Below are 16,360 nucleotides of genomic sequence, written 5' to 3'. Positions count from 1 at the left end.
TGTACTAAGACTAACTGCAGTGATGTATGGATGAAAGCTTAAAAAAAGTGTGCATGCTTCAGTTTGAAAAAACCTAAATTGAAAAGGACAAAGTAGCAGATAAGTCTCATTTCCTGTTTAATTTGTGCACATGTAGAAATAAGAACAATAAAAATGTACCTCAGATGTAACTTCTCTAGACTCGCGTCCGCCAGATCATCATTGGCTCTCTGATGGATGTCTCTCTGGGTCTCAATCTTATGATCGTCTGAAAGGCCATCTACTTTGTGAATAAATACCTCGAAATTTATCTCAGGATTGACCCGGAAGGCCCGTGACACAGTGAGGTGAAGCCTCCCCAAAGCCTCCACGTAATCATCCTAAGAAGAAAATTATAATAGGGATTAATTCATGATAAAACCTAATTTAAAAACAGCCCACATTACAACCTGTGTTGGCATTTTGAAAAAACACTAATACTAACAATACTACTACTAATAATAAGCACGCCCTGTGATGTTGCACGGTCTGTCACCCTCTGAGCAGCCAGGTGTATGTGGTGGGCGGGGTTCACATGCATGCAAGTGCATGTCCACAAAATGGTGGACAATGTTGAAACATGAGATGCACTTCCTTGAGTACTACTAAGTGCCTCAGTGAGGTCAGCTTTGGCTTACAATGTGGATGACAGCACTTGTGCAGGCACAATAGCAGAAGCAGAGCATCAACATTATACAGGCGTCTTTCACTGTGGCTATTCATTACTGAGCCGGCATGGCACTGATCATCCACCTCTTACAAACAAGGTGCAGTCTGCTCAGCCTTGGGGGGGGGGGGGGTCCCTACATCCGAAAGTAGGTCACAGATAAGCAAATACCAACTATTTCAATGAATTTCAATAACCCTAACCCTATTTCAATGATTAATTGGTTAAGACATCGATAAATTAATCAAGAAAACTGACTTGATCCAACTTTGTGAATGTGAGGACTTTTCCCACTTTCTTTCACTAAATGTTTTGACAGATTTTAATAATGTAAAACACCTAGTGGTGGAAAACCCCGGTTTCAGCGAGTAAACATCCTACCACATATTCCTTCTGTCCACCCACTAAATCAGTTGATTGAAATTTGTTCTACACTTCGGGTTTATAGATGACCTAATCAGTAAAACTACCCCTTTTAACTGCATGGGTAGAAGCAACAAATGGTGGAACTTATACTCAAAGGAAACCAGGCTGTCCTTCCTGATGCAACTCCAATTCCACATGGGCCAAACTCTTGACACTTGAATGAACTTGATCTCGCACAGCTGCGCAATTCGTCATGCCAGTGCCACCCACTTTGTCCCACTGGACACCGCGCTTTGTCCTGCTTAACGGCATTGCTATTTAAAATAACCAATTCGTAGCCAATGACGCATTTGCTCTAAGAATTTGGCTGACAAAACCATCTCTCATCGCTCCTAGAATGACAAAGAAATTATCTCTAGCTGCAGTTTGGCTCGTGCGCATCATGTGGTGGAGAACACAATTGGATTCTTTTCTCAAAAGGTAATTTTATATATTATATATATATATATATATATATATATATATACACATATACACACACACACACACACACGAGGTCTGTCCATAAAGTATCGTACCTTTTTATTTTTTTAAACTATATGGATTTGATTCATATGTTTTCACGTCAGACAAGCTTGAACCCTCGTGCGCATGCGTGAGTTTTTCCACGCCTGTCGGTGACGTCATTCGCCTGTGAGCACGCCTTGTGGAAGGAGTGGTCCTGCCCCGTCGTCGGATTTTCATTGTCTGGAAATGGCGGAATGATTTGGGTTTTTTTTTCCCCATCAGAATTTTTTCAGAAGCTGTTAGAGACTGGCACCTGGAAACCATTCGAAAAATTTATCTGGCTTTCGGTGAAAATTTTACGGGCTACACAGAGAATAAGGTCTGTTAGTACAGCTTTAAGGATCCCTTTAAGGACGCTCGGCGCACTGCTGCAACATGAGGTGATGTTCCTGGATGTATGGCACAACAATGGGCCTCAGGATCTCGTCACGGTATCTCTGTGCATTTAAAATGCCATCAATAAAATGCACCTGTGTTCTTCGTCCATAACAGACGCCTGCCCATACCATAACCCCACCGCCACCATGGGCCACTCGATCCACAACACTGACATCAGAAAACCGCTCACCCACGCTGTCTGCCATCTGCCCTGGACAGTGTGAACCGGGATTCATCCGTGAAGAGAACACCTCTCCAACGTGCCAAACGCCAGCGAATGTGAGCATTTGCGCACTCAAGTTGGTTACGATGACGAACTGGAGTCAGGTCGAGACGCCGATGAGGACGACGAGCATGCAGCTGAGCTTCCCTGAGACAGTTTGACAGTTTGTGCATAAATTCTTTGGTTATGCAAACCGACTGTTTCAGCAGCTGTCCGAGTGGCTGGTCTCAGACGATCTTGGAGGTGAACATGCTGGATGTGGAGGTCCTGGGCTGGTGTGGTTACACGTGGTCTGCGGTTGTGAGGCTGGTTGGATGTACTGCGAAATTCTCTGAAACGCCTTTGGAGACTGCTTATGGTAGAGAAATGAACATTCAATACACAAGCAACAGCTCTGGTTGACATTCCTGCTGTCAGCATGCCAATTGCACGCTCCCTCAAATCTTGCAACATATGTGGCATTGTGCTGTGTGATAAAACTGCACCTTTCAGAGTGGCCTTTTATTGTGGGCAGTCTAAGGCACACCTGTGCACTAATCATGGTGTCTAATCAGCATCTTGATATGGCACACCTGTGAGGTGGGATGGATTATCTCAGCAAAGGAGAAGTGCTCACTATCACAGATTTAGACTGGTTTGTGAACAATATTTGAGGGAAATGGTGATATTGTGTATGTGGAAAAAGTTTTAGATCTTTGAGTTCATCTCATACAAAATGGGAGCAAAACCAAAAGTGCTGCGTTTATATTTTTGTTGAGTGTATGTGTGTGTGTACTCTGGCATCCATCTGTCTCGAGAGACAATGGAGCTGCGCTGTGGGTCAGTCGGTAGTTGGGTTGCAGCGCCTGCTATGACTGAAGAGCCTGATCCTGGATCGGCAGACTGTTGCAGGCGCTGCAGGTATAATTTCCTGTTTCTGTGGGTGCCGACTCTGCTCGCTGTCGTCGTTGGAGTCTCCTTTCTTCCCAATGTTCCTCCCTTCTCGCTTCTGCCAGGTGGATGCCACTCTTGGTGGTAAGCCTCCAGCTGTCACGGTCTGCTGCTGATGTTTCCAGGTCTGTTGGGTTGATGGTGCTTGCTCTGTGGTCACACAGACATCCTTGTGGCATAGTGCAGGCCGTCCTGTGGGTCTGGAGCCAGTGGCTAGCTCGCCGTACAACATATCTTTGGGGATACGGCTGTTGTTCATGCAGACGACATGACTGAGCCAGCATAGCCGTCTTTGGCTAAGTAGGGCAAACATGCTTGGTACTCCTGCCCGAGCCAGTACTTCGATGTTTGGGACACGGTCCTGCCAGGTGACGCCCAGGAGCCGTCTGAGGCAGCGCAGATGGAAGGCATTCAGCCTGCGTTCTTGATGGGAATACAGGGTCCATGTTTCGCTGCCATAGAGGAGAATGCTCAGCACACAGGCCTGGTACACTTTCATCTTGGTGTTGGTAGTCAGCATGGAGTTGTCCCACACTCTCTTTGCCAGGTGAGCCACTGCTGATGATGCTTTGCCAATCCTTATGTTAAGCTCGGTGTCAAGGGAGAGGTTACTAGAGATGGTAGAGCCCAGGTAAGTGAAGTTCTCAACCACTTCAAGGGTATGGTCACAGATGGTTATGCGGGGGGTGTTACTGACATCTTGACCCATAATGTTGGTTTTCTTGATGCTTATGGTGAGACCAAACTCGGTGCAGGCAGAAGAAAAGATGTTGATAAGCTATTGTAAGGCTTCCTCTGTGGTGAGGGCAGCATCATCTGCGAACAGCAGCTCTCTGATGAGAACTTTCCTCACCTTGGTCTTTGCATGGAGGAGGGCCAGGTTGAAAAGGTTGCCATCACTTCTTGTGTGAATGAAGACTCCATCTTCAGTCTCGTTGATGGTGTGTCTCAGCAGCAGCAAGAAAAAGATGCCGAAGAGTGTTGGTGCACGCACGCAGCCCTGTTTCACCCCGCTCTTGAATGGGATGGGTTCCGAGGATGAGCCATCATACCATTACCATTAGTACCATTCATCTCCTCATGGAAGGACGTGATCATTTTCAGCAGCATGGAAGGGCATCCAATCCTCTGGAGTAAGGTGAAGAGACCTTGTCTACTGACAAGGTCGAACGCCTTTGTCAGATCGATGAAAGTGATGTACAGGGTCAGCGTTGCTCACGGCACTTCGCCTGGAGTTGTCAGAGTGAGAACACCATGTCGACTGTTGATCTTCCAGCTCTGAAGCCACACTGTGCCTCAGGGTAAACCTTTTCGGCGAGAGACTGCAGGCCGATTCAGGGCGACTCGTGCAAAGGCCATGCCCACAATGCTGAGCAGGGAGATTCCGCGATAGTTGTTGCAATCGGATTCACAATTTTACACACACACACACACACACACACACACACACACACACACACACACACACACACACACACACACACACACACACACACACACACACTAATGAATTGGTAAAACAGTTGCATTTTCATTCATTCTTATGAGTTAGATAATGTATCTGTAAAATTATGTTTATTAGCGATGTAACATCTCGTCATAATTGTTCAGATGCCCTGAGACGCAGTGTTTTTGAATAGATTGTGCAATGTTTACGATTAGTTCACAAAATTAATGTGTGCCAGAAGTTTTAAAGATTTCACAATTTTCTTTGCACAATGGCATGCAGCAGCACAGTTCACACGCAGTTTACGGTATGTTCACTCACTGGCATGCAAGATTCTAATCCAATTACATTTGATAAGCAAATCTGATTAGCTAATCGTGTGAGATTTCCGACCATAAAATATATACATTGACGGTGGGAAAATATTCGACCATTTCATATTTGATGTATTACTCTGCGCCCTGACCACATTAGTACGCAGATGTCAACGATGCTGTCAGCTGAGAGCGAGAGAAACTGGTGGAGCGACGACGATGCCGAAATGAGTGAATTTAAGATATCATACGAAAGTATTGATGTGGATTCTGATACAGAATTACACAATGCTTGACGAGACAGAAAAATCTGTGGATCTGCTCACAGAATTTCCAGTTTGGCATGAAGACGCTGTTGCTACTTTAAGCTTCACCGACTGATGTAAATATTGCAATTATTGCTGTGATAACTGATAAATACAATACTAATGGTGATCATTTGATGACTCAAGACCAGGAATCTAGCAACATTTCCCTAAAACTATGGTCTGCATAACATTTTATTGAACTATATTATTATGCGGGTTTAGATGAAGCCTTCAGTGGTGAAGTGGTCTTTTGCTGAAAACATGGATCCAGGTCGAATTACTTACAGAAAAATAAACTGCGCAAATGATGGAATTGGAGTAGAATGGGAATAACCCCCTTGTATCTGATGATTTGCGGACGTTAATGCTGGATTACGGTCGCAAATATCTGTTTTAACAGCGCCGCTAACGTGTCATTGGTAAAACTCAATTTGCAACGTAAAATCCAGTATTAACGTCCGCAAATCAGACAACAGGATTATACCGTAATTGCATGCCACTGCGGGAATTAAATTCATGTAAGTGTCAAGGCACCTTTGGTTATGTCATTCTAAGAAAAAGCTTAGAATTCCTGGAATTCTAAGACATTTCTTAAAAATCCTGTAGCCAGGTAACACAGTGTTGTGATGACCTTCATCTCAGGTGTTATTACGTTACTATGCTAGGTGGGAAAAGTAAGCTCATTCCTGATTAGATCAACCACAAACATTATCCCTGCACCATCAAGCTGGCAGCGTGCTACTGAATCACTGCCATTCAACACAGAGAGAATGTCTCTCCATCACCGTCTTCCCGGCATCTTGTCAGTTTAAGACACTCTTATGGCTTCTTAAAAGTCTTCTTAACAGTTTTGCATCTTAGGTGCTCTCTTAAGGCTTAAGATGCTTTGTGAATAACTTTTATCTTACCAAGGGGAAATTATAAGAAATTTTTAAGAATTCGAGGAATTCTAAGATTTTTTCTTAGAATGATGTCACTAAGAGCTACTTTCAGCCTTAGGATGCTTTGTGAATATGGCCCTGGTGCTCCCCAACAGACTCCCAGCTAGACCCATAGCTCCTCGTCTAAAGGCCCACTGACACAAGTATGTCTTTGATTCACGCACTAGCACGATCTGTGTCATGCTGGAGAGTAAACCCATCTTTAACAGGTGCAGACAGGGCTCGAGAGGGGAGCCAGTGCGTGCTACAGAGAATTTTGAAATGTTCAAAAAATCTTTCACGCACAAATGTTGCGCTATGTGGCGCGATCTAATCTCCAACATTACGTGCAGCTCATCAAGTGGAGTAAAGAAGAAGTGAACAGAGTAAGTGGTGACGTCAGCGGATCGCATCAGAGCGGAGCTCGTCTGGAGGATTATAAGAAGTTAAATCTGTTATAAACATACTTTAACAGCTGCAGACAAGAAGGAAAGAACATGTAACTGTTTGATCAAGCCATGACAATGTAAACATTCCAAATTACCTTTTTAGACAGCTCCAAATGCTTTCTGCAGGTAGATAGGTGCGCACATGCGCGAACAGCTCCAGCTGCAGCCTCCTCTGTGATTCAGGAAGTGATTAGAGCCATTTTCAATGGCCAATTTGCAGAAAAAAAAAAAAGTATTAATCCGCCACAAAATAATTATTTTACATATGCAGCGTCCAGCGCAGAGTGCGTGGCAGCTGGTGGAACTAGGAACAGCGTCCAGTTGTTAACACGGCAGGTGGGACTGTCACGACGACGTTCGTGCTACTGCGTCACAGACATGCTCAGTCAGTGCAACTTAAGACAAAAGTGCTTTTATTGCAACAGAGATTCAGAAAAATGAGCTATCAGGTGGAAGAGTTGTCAGCCACCCTGGAAATCCTATAGCAGAGAAAACACTTGCCTTAATTTTCTGAAAAAAGTGTGCACAACTTTACAAATTATTCTACAGAATTTATAAACTTGGTGTATAAATTGAATTGTGTACAGCAGGTTAACTGCATCTTACGCTGATCCAGATGGTAAAAATGGACCAATATCTACTTTTTCTACTTCATGGTGATAACAAGCCTCCCTGGTGCAAAACAACACATTCACTTCACTTTGTTTATAATCACAACAAACCAGTTCACTTCGTTTGTCACCTGAGCATCAATGACAAATATTAGTGCGCCGGTTCCTCTGAAGATCATCTCATAATCAAAGGTCGGGTCGAAGAAGTCAACCTGACCTGGGAAGTCCCAAATCTGGAAGTTGACAAAGGAGCTACTGGAGATGTCATCCTTGTAGATTTTGTTGGTGCTCTCCAGGAACAACGTCTCATTGGGGGACATTTTGTGAAACACCACCTGAAATCAGAATTGTAATCAGCTTTAATATTTACAGGGGACTTTGGGATTTTGTGTAAATACACCTGATACGTCAGTCAGCTACAGCAGCAGATGGTAGATTTGGGAACTGTGCAGTGTTCGAAAGAAAATTATATTTAGTCAAGAGAAGTTGTTCCTGTCTTTTTGATACAAAACCAGGTGTCTCTGCACTAAAAGAATTAATCTCTCGCTGTCCATCTTTGACCACTGTTAAAAATAAATCACATTCTGATTTGTCCTAGCAGCTGCAATAAACAGAAAAAGTTGAAATTTTGAACCTGTGATGCCGTGACAGTGGCACACAACACATGACTGTACATCTAATCAACCTCTGATTAAAAAACAACATCTGACATGAGGCACTATAGAATATAAAAAAGTTTGAATATTTGGTTAATTTTCCAAATTAACCAAATGACATAAGTTTCAATCTTGCCTTCAAGAATTTTGTCATAAAAAGCATTTATTTTACAAATTTTTAACGAACGCTAACACAAAAATGACACGTAGTACCAAAAATTAAAATGACAGTCATGTAAAAATATGGAAGAAAATCTCCCACATGGCTTGGCCTCTTTCCAAAAAAAAAATAAATAAATCAGAAAATCACAGACAAAAAGACAGAAAATCACAACATATATCACAGGGCTCAATTAAACCCCCCCCCCCCCCCCCCCCCCATTGTCAATCATCCCCAAATTCACTTTGAATATTTTCTGAATTCATCCATTAGTTGTTGGGTCTAAAACACTGATCAGTGTTTTGTGAAGCCCAAAGTGACACACTCAAATGCATCATTTGGTCCACAGCCTCAAGATGTTCAGGTTACTCACAGGGAGAAATAAAGAAACAAGAACTAAACTGGAATTAAGAAAAAAAAAAAAAAGAACAATGTACTGCAACCCTGAAATGGGAGTAAGCAGTTGAAGATGAGTGAGTGAGTAGTGCAATACATTTTACTTTGAACAGTTTTCAGCATTATTATGTTGAAATATGATCAGTTGTGTTGCTGCATGATTTTGAAAAGCTTAAATGAAAGAATTTGGATTTTGAAAAAAAAAAAAAGATTCAGAACAATTAAATAAACAAAATTAAAACAATACATTAATTGTTGCAGGTCTCTAAAGCCCTGTCACACCTTGCCGATTTAGCCTGCGTATGCCCACCATATTAAAATGCTGGCATATGTCTAATAAATTAATGCAGCTGTCACACCTTAACAATTAAGCAGTGTATGCCGACAGCACCATTTCCACCAAGTGGCTCGGGTTGGTACTGCACGGTGTGGTGCGGGTCAGAAACAGAGTAATTTAACATTTGTTTATTTTCACTTTTTAATTTGATGGACCATTTTCACTGTGTACAGAATGCTGATGAGTCGACTGGCTAGGGTAAATGCTACCTTGAATGAATGGAGCGCTGTGACTCTAAACGTTTAAAGCGGTGAGCGATTGCTTTCGATCACAGACCTGAATAATGAAACGCTGTGATAATTTATACTTTTAAAGTGCCAGTTGACCCTGATCAGGTGTGATCAGACCTGGCAGTGTGCAATTTGTTGGTGTGGTGATCACACCAAGAGCGCTTTATTTTGTCACACCTGACAGCGGTCAACTGGTGCTTTAAAAGTTTAAATCACAGCACTTTTGCGTGTTCAGAGTGTGACACCGGCATCCTCTGAGAAATGCACCTGCAGCAGAAAAACCACAGAGGGACTTGCTTTAAAACATTACGTTTCAGTCACAACAAGGAACTAAAGTATTTTCACTTCGTTTTCCAAAATCAGGACGCTTTATGTGGATACGTGTCCGTCAGATTGTGATTATGGATCTGACTGAAGCAATTTACTCCATATGTGAATGAAACAGTCTGTCTGCATGAGGACTGCAGGTTTCAGCCAATCAGTGGGCAGCATTAATGGATGTATTTAGACTTATGAGTAAATTACAAGAAATGTGCGTCAACAATCGCATAACTTACCTACAACTTATATCCTGTATGTGACGGACGTGGGAGTCATGCGTGGGCATTGTGAAAACTTTTGGCATGCTGAAATTTTTCAAGAAGCTCAGTATATTAGGACATATTAGCGAGTTTCAAGGTGCTCTTAACTCATTAAAAAATACCTTTAACTTACTAGACTTATGCCAGTGTTTTTGAAATAAGGTTGGCATATGCTGGCTAAATTGTCAAGGTATGACAGGGTCAAAGTCATTTTATATGTCATTATATATATATATATATATATATATATATATATATATATATATATATATATACACACACACACACACACACACATACATATATATACACACACACACACACAACAAAAATATAAACGCAACACTTTTGGTTTTGCTCCCATTTTGTATGAGATGAACTCAAAGATCTAAACCTTTTTCCACATACACAATATCACCATTTCCCTCAAATATTGTTCACAAACCAGTCTAATCTGTGATAGTGAGCACTTCTTTCCTGAGATAATCCATCCCACCTTACAGGTGTGCCATATCAAGATGCTGATTAGTGCATAGGTGTGCCTTAGACTGTCCACAATAAAAGGCCACTCTGAAAGGGGCTGTTTTATCACACAGCACAATGCCACAGATGTTGCAAGATTTGAGGGAGCGTGCAATTGGCATGCTGACAGCAGGAATGTCAACCAGAGCTGTTGCTCATGTATTGAATGTTCATATCTATCATAAGCCGTCTCCAAAGGCGTTTCAGAGAATTTGGCAGTACATCCAACCAGCCTCACAACCGCAGACCACGTGTAACCACACCAGCCCAGGACCTCCACATCCAGCATGTTCACCTCCAAGATTGTCTGAGACCAGCCACTCGGACAGCTGCTGGAACAGTCAGTTTGCATAACCAAATAATTTCTGCACAAACTGTCAGAAACCGTCTCAGGGAAGCTCATCTGCATGCTTGTCGTCCTCATCGGGGTCTCGACCTGACTCCAGTTCGTCGTCGTAACCGACTTGAGTGGGCAAATGCTCACATTTGCTGGCGTTTGGCACGTTGGAGAGGTGTTCTCTTCATGGATGATGCGAAGGAGATGTGTTGCACTGCATGAGGCAAATGGTGGTCACACCAGATACTGACTGGTATCCCCCCCCCAATAAAACAAAACTGCACCTTTCAGAGTGGCCTTTTATTGTGAGCAGTCTAAGGCACACCTGTGCACTAATCATGGTGTCTAATCAGCATCTTGGTATGGCACACCTGTGAGGTGGGATGGATTATCTCAGCAAAGGAGAAGTGCTCACTATCACAGATTTCGACTGGTTTGGGAACAATATTTGAGGGAAATGGTGATATTGTGTATGTGGAAAAAGTTTTAGATCTTTGAGTTCATCTCATACAAAATGGGAGCAAAACCAAAAGTGTTGCATTTATATTTTTGTTGAGTATATATATATATAAAACCCCCAGTTCAGGGTCACGGGTGTATTGCAGTACATTGCTCTTAAGTCCAAATCTTTATTTCAGCTTCTTAAAAGCAAATTCTTGTTTCTTTATTTCTCCCTGTGAGTAACCTGAAAATCTTTAGGCTGTGGACCAAACAATGCATTTGAGTAGGTCACCTTGGGCTTTGCAAAACACGGATCAATGTTTTGGAACAAACAATAAATGTATGTGTGTGTATATGTTTAATTTCCTCACAGATTTACAAGCATAACTGAACCTAAATGAGTTTTTACAATCCAAGACTTCGTGTGAACAGCAAGAAACAACAAAAACACTGTGGTCCACCAATCTCCTGTAATGCATTCCACTTTCAGCAGTTTTCGGCTGTATGATGTTGGCCTACTTGACTTTGTGTGGGTCCACTGAGGTCACAGGATGATGAACCAACAAAAAGCCAAATCACATGGGTTCTTTTTCAGAGCACACTGGAGTTTTACAGCAGAATGTTAATCTGACTCTAAGGATTACAGGGGGTGGAGGGTGGAACTTTATGCATGCATGTGCATTTCAGTAGGAGCGTGCAATTAGTGATGCATTTCTCTGCAATATCGGTGTCAGTGCTTCCTGTTAGTCACAAGACAGATAAACTGTCTACTCCTCTCTTAATGTCAATGTGAATTATACATATGAAATTGTTGTTAGTAATCAATTCTGACCTACAGAAAAATAAGAATAAGCATCAACCATGTGTCTTGTACAGTACAAAAATCTGATAGATTTTCTAAATAAATAGAACAAATGTGACCATTTAAAAATAATACATTGATTAGTTTCTTTCATGAAAGAGAAAGAAATCTCATATTTGCCTTGTGCTGAACTTGGGACATTGGACAGGTTCTGTTTAACCAGTAACTGAACAACACCTTATGGACATGATATGCTTACATAGTTAGTATAACTTCTCTGGTCAGTTTTCATGTTGCATACTTTCACTGTCCTTGAGAATCAGCAGAAACCAGCAAGTGTTGGATGTGGATGTGACTGAGGTTAGATGCCAACCAATATATTGACTGACTGATGATATATGCCGATATGAGCCTTTCACAAACATATTGGTATCAGCGTTATTTTTGCCAAAATGAAAACTTGTATTGTACTAAATAAACAATGCACAAATATACTATGGATGTTGAAATATGCATCATTACATACTTTCACCAGCAGATGGTGCTTCGATGGCGTAGTTTTCATGCTTTCAAGTAGGGATGCACTGATCCCGTTAACAGTATCGGGTATCAGCCAGATACCATAACTTCAAAGTGAATCACTGTTTAAATGAAATGCCACCTCTTTCCAAACATTGTAACACAGACAACAGACTAAATATTTTATTCCTCCCAAATGCCTGCCTTCTTTATGAAGGACATTGATGTTGACTTTTCAAAGTACTCACTCTCGGCCGAAATGTTGCCGAAAGGAACACCGATAATTTCTCAAACGAATAGTTACTGAAATAATGTTTGCGTCGGCAATGTAAATGTCCTGCACCATTTGTCCAGTAGATGGAGCTCTGACTCCATTCAATTGAGAGCTGCTTACACCCCTGCTTAAATGTGTTCATCACCAGCCCCCGAACTTCGTCGTCACACTGCACTGATCGACTGCCAAAAGCATACAAGTAAGTTTATAAGGATGTTGTTTGTAATAACTTTGCAATTACATTCACCCCACATTTCTCCCGTTTCAGTTCAACTCAGTTTGATTAACTCAGTTTATGTAGTAATGTGTCAAATGTGCTTCACTGCGTCGGTCACGTTTTTTATTAAGCCCACGTTGTGTAGACCTTATTCTAGCATGAAAAACTTTCATTGACTGCTAAGAGGTGAAACATTCAGATTCACTGGTCGTCCATTAAGGGTTCTGGGAATTACTGCCGTTCCCATTAACCCTCTGGGGCTGACGCCGTCGTATACGATGGCTGGGACCAAGCTTTGCTAAATTGTAAATAACTTTTTTAATGATATGACATAGAAACTTACTTTTTTTTTTTTTTTGCTGAAAAGTTAACTCTGACTTTCGATCCACGGTCGGCCATCTTGGTACTCCTCATAGATGATGTGTGATGACGTGCGCAATGTGAGTGTCCAATCGGAATTGGTTCTCCGTCAATGGTTTTCCAAAATACAATCGTAGGACAGATTTACCTCACGTGATATGGCAAAGATCGTTTTCAGGAGTGATATCTTACTAGTTGGCCCGTTTGAATAGCCCCCTAACTACTCCAATTGCATTTTTCTGAACTTGAAATTTCTTCTCTGTTATAAAGTTAATCAATGAGGACAAAGCTTCAGCTTTTAACTCATACCTTTTTTGTTAAGGGTCCAAAAAAGAACATTTTATTCATTAAAAAATAATAATATCGGCTGATTTATCGGCTATCGGCAAATAGCCAATTTATCGATTATCTACATTTTTTTCATCCAATATCATTACGGCATCGGCCTAAAAAATCCATATCAGTTGGGCTCTATAGAAATCTTTAAAAACATGTTTAAAGTGTTTGAAAAGGGTTTAAGATGTGTGAAAGAATAGAATGTTATTTAAAAACATGTTTAAAATGTTTACAAAGCTGTAAAATGTGTAAATGTATCAAACAGTTCCTTAAAAACACAAATACTTTTAAAATGTGTTCAAGATGTATAAAAGAAAAAGAAACACACAAAGATACTGAAATTGTGTGTATGTGTTGTTCTGTGGGTGTGTGTGTGTGTGTGTGGTGGGCTCACTGTCCCTCATTTTGAAAACCCCTGGTTTAAGTACTTGCTATCATATACACACCATTATTATTACGACTTTTGTCAACTGATTTTTAAATGGACCACAATGGATATGTGTTTTCACTTTCTTCAGTCATCCATGTATTGTTTACATATTTACAATTATATCATGTACTTATAATACACTTAATAAAAAAATAAAATAAAATCACACGCATACATGTACACAGACGCCACTTCCCTTTTAATATATAGATAATTTACAACCCACTGCTGGAATGACGTGTGAGAATGTAATTAGCAATGTCAATTGCTCAGTGTTGTTATCTAATATCTGTAATTTCTCCAATAATATTAGTCCTAGCAACATTCCATTTTGGCGGTATTCATCCTTGACCTAAAATACATAAGCATACCAAAAGGCAAATGAAAGATCTCCCCAGTTTGTCCATGATTGAAGTTATACACACAAGTACACAGACACCACTTCACTTTTACTATACTGTGGCGAGCTGCGCAGAAAAATTAAAACTGAGCCAGAGCTTTTTGTCTTTTCTGCATTCTGCCCCAAGCAGGTGCTTTTATTTTTACATACCCAAAACAGATACAGTAGGGGAAACACATCAACGCACTACACATCCCACTCACGGCCAACATGACACTAAACTAAGTGAACAAACAAAAACACATAAATTGATAACACTAACAATACTTTTAAACTAACATGAACCACAATAACAATATTTAAAAACCCAAACCCGAACTCCCATGGCGCATTGCAGCACAACATCCATTGTTCACTGTTTATTAATATTTCCAATTTCTCCAAAAATATTATTCCCATCAACTTTCTATTTTCACAGCATTCATCCTTGATCCAAAATACCTCAGCATACGAAATGGTAAATGTCACCTGTGCCCAGTTTCTCTGTAATCGAAGCCATACACATGCACACAGAGGCCACTTGGCTATTATAATCTAGAGAGTGGCTATACGCCCGACCGTTAGGTCAATAAAGTAAATACGTGAGCATATACAGTACTGTTCAGAATAATAGTAGTGCTATGTGACTAAAAAGATACTCCAGGTTTTGAGTATATTTTTATTGTTACATGGGAAACAAGGTACCAGTAGATTCAGTAGATTCTCAAAAATCCAGCAAGACCAAGCATTCATGATATGCACACTCTTAAGGCTATGAAATTGGGCTATTAGTAAAAAAAAAGTAGAAAAGGGGGGTGTTCACAATAATAGTAGCATCTGCTGTTGATGCTACAAACTCAAAACTATTATGTTCAAACTGATTTTTTAACAATCCTGTGAATCACTAAACTAGTATTTAGTTGTATAACCACAGTTTTTCATGATTTCTTCACATCTGCGAGGAACTAATTTTGCTGGTTTACTAGTGTGCTTGGGGTTCACTGTCTTGTTGAAATAACACAGGTTTCAAGGGCATGTCCTTTCAGCATAAAGCAACATGACCTCTTCAAGTATTCTGACATATCCAAACTGATCCATGATATCTGGTATGCGATATATAGGCCCAACACCATAGTAGGAGAAACATGCCCATATCATGATGCTTGCACCACCAGGCTTCACTGTCTTCACTGTGAACTGTGGCTTGAATTCAGAGTTTGGGGGTCGTCTCACAACGTCTGCGGCCCTTGGACCCAAAAAGAACAATTTTACTCTCATCAGTCCACATGAATGCTTGGTCTTTGTGGATTTGTGAGAATCTACTGGTACCTTGTTTCCCATGTAACAATAAGAAATATACTCAAAACCTGGATTAATCTTTTTAGTCACATAGCACTACCATTATTCTGAACACTACTGTACTCCCAACCACAACTGACCAATGAGCACGCTTGTAAGCTCACTTCCAGTTTCAATGCGGGGGGGAAAAAAGGCGGATATTTTCTCACCGGCTGTGGGAGGGTTCGCAGCCCGCGGAGGAGCTGTGATCTAAAGCGGTTCTGTTTGGCTCATCACACCCAGGGAACTGTGTCAAACTAACACCATCTGACAGCCAACAAGCAGCATTTTGTTCAAAAAATGTTTCATCGTCGTTATGAGGTTTGTCTGTTTTCATCCATTGCAGTATTTTCGCAGTAATTAAAGATGGCGCCATTAAATGTGTCAAACATATGCCGCAATAGAGCCTTAAAAAGTGGTGTAAAAAACGTAGTTTAGCTGCACAAAACGTATCAAATACACGATCACGGTTGGGCGAATAAGATAAGACAGTATATTTATCTGCCCAACGGTTGTGCATGTAACGTTCAATGTATGACTTATCTGCCCAACGGTTGGGCGTATAGCCTTTGCCTATAATCTATCAATAAAGCAAGAAATGTCTGTGTGTGGGTATGTGGCTCGCATATCTCTCTGACTGTTTATCAGATCGACCCCAGGTTTTGGATATTAATTTAATCTTAACCAGGTTACTTCCATTGAGTCTGAGACCTCTTTTGCAAGGGAGACCTCAACAATTATAAAGTTTCATTCATCTAAACTGCATGTCTTTTAAATGTGGGAGGAACCCAGACCACCCGGAGGACATGCAAACTCACACGGTGGGAATCGAACCCATGACCTTCTT

The 16,360-nt window shown here is 41.1% G+C and overlaps 1 protein-coding gene across 1 annotated transcript in view; it reads right to left on the bottom strand.

Annotated features, from left to right (window-relative positions):
- rragca (Ras-related GTP binding Ca) overlaps nt 1-16,360 on the bottom strand; it is a 39,162-nt gene that overhangs the window by 21,980 nt on the left and 822 nt on the right. Inside the window, exons 2-3 of the mRNA XM_034174102.1 lie at nt 7,330-7,533; nt 160-359 (exon numbers count right to left, since the gene is read on the bottom strand). Coding sequence (XP_034029993.1) covers nt 160-359; nt 7,330-7,533 — 404 coding nt within the window. The remainder of the gene's footprint in view (nt 1-159; nt 360-7,329; nt 7,534-16,360) is intronic.

This window comes from Thalassophryne amazonica, chromosome 7 (assembly GCF_902500255.1).
Source record: "Thalassophryne amazonica chromosome 7, fThaAma1.1, whole genome shotgun sequence".
Classification (NCBI taxonomy): Eukaryota; Metazoa; Chordata; class Actinopteri; order Batrachoidiformes; family Batrachoididae; genus Thalassophryne; species Thalassophryne amazonica.
The sequence above is the reverse complement of the archived record's forward strand: the minus strand, read 5'-3'. Positions and strand labels throughout refer to the sequence as shown.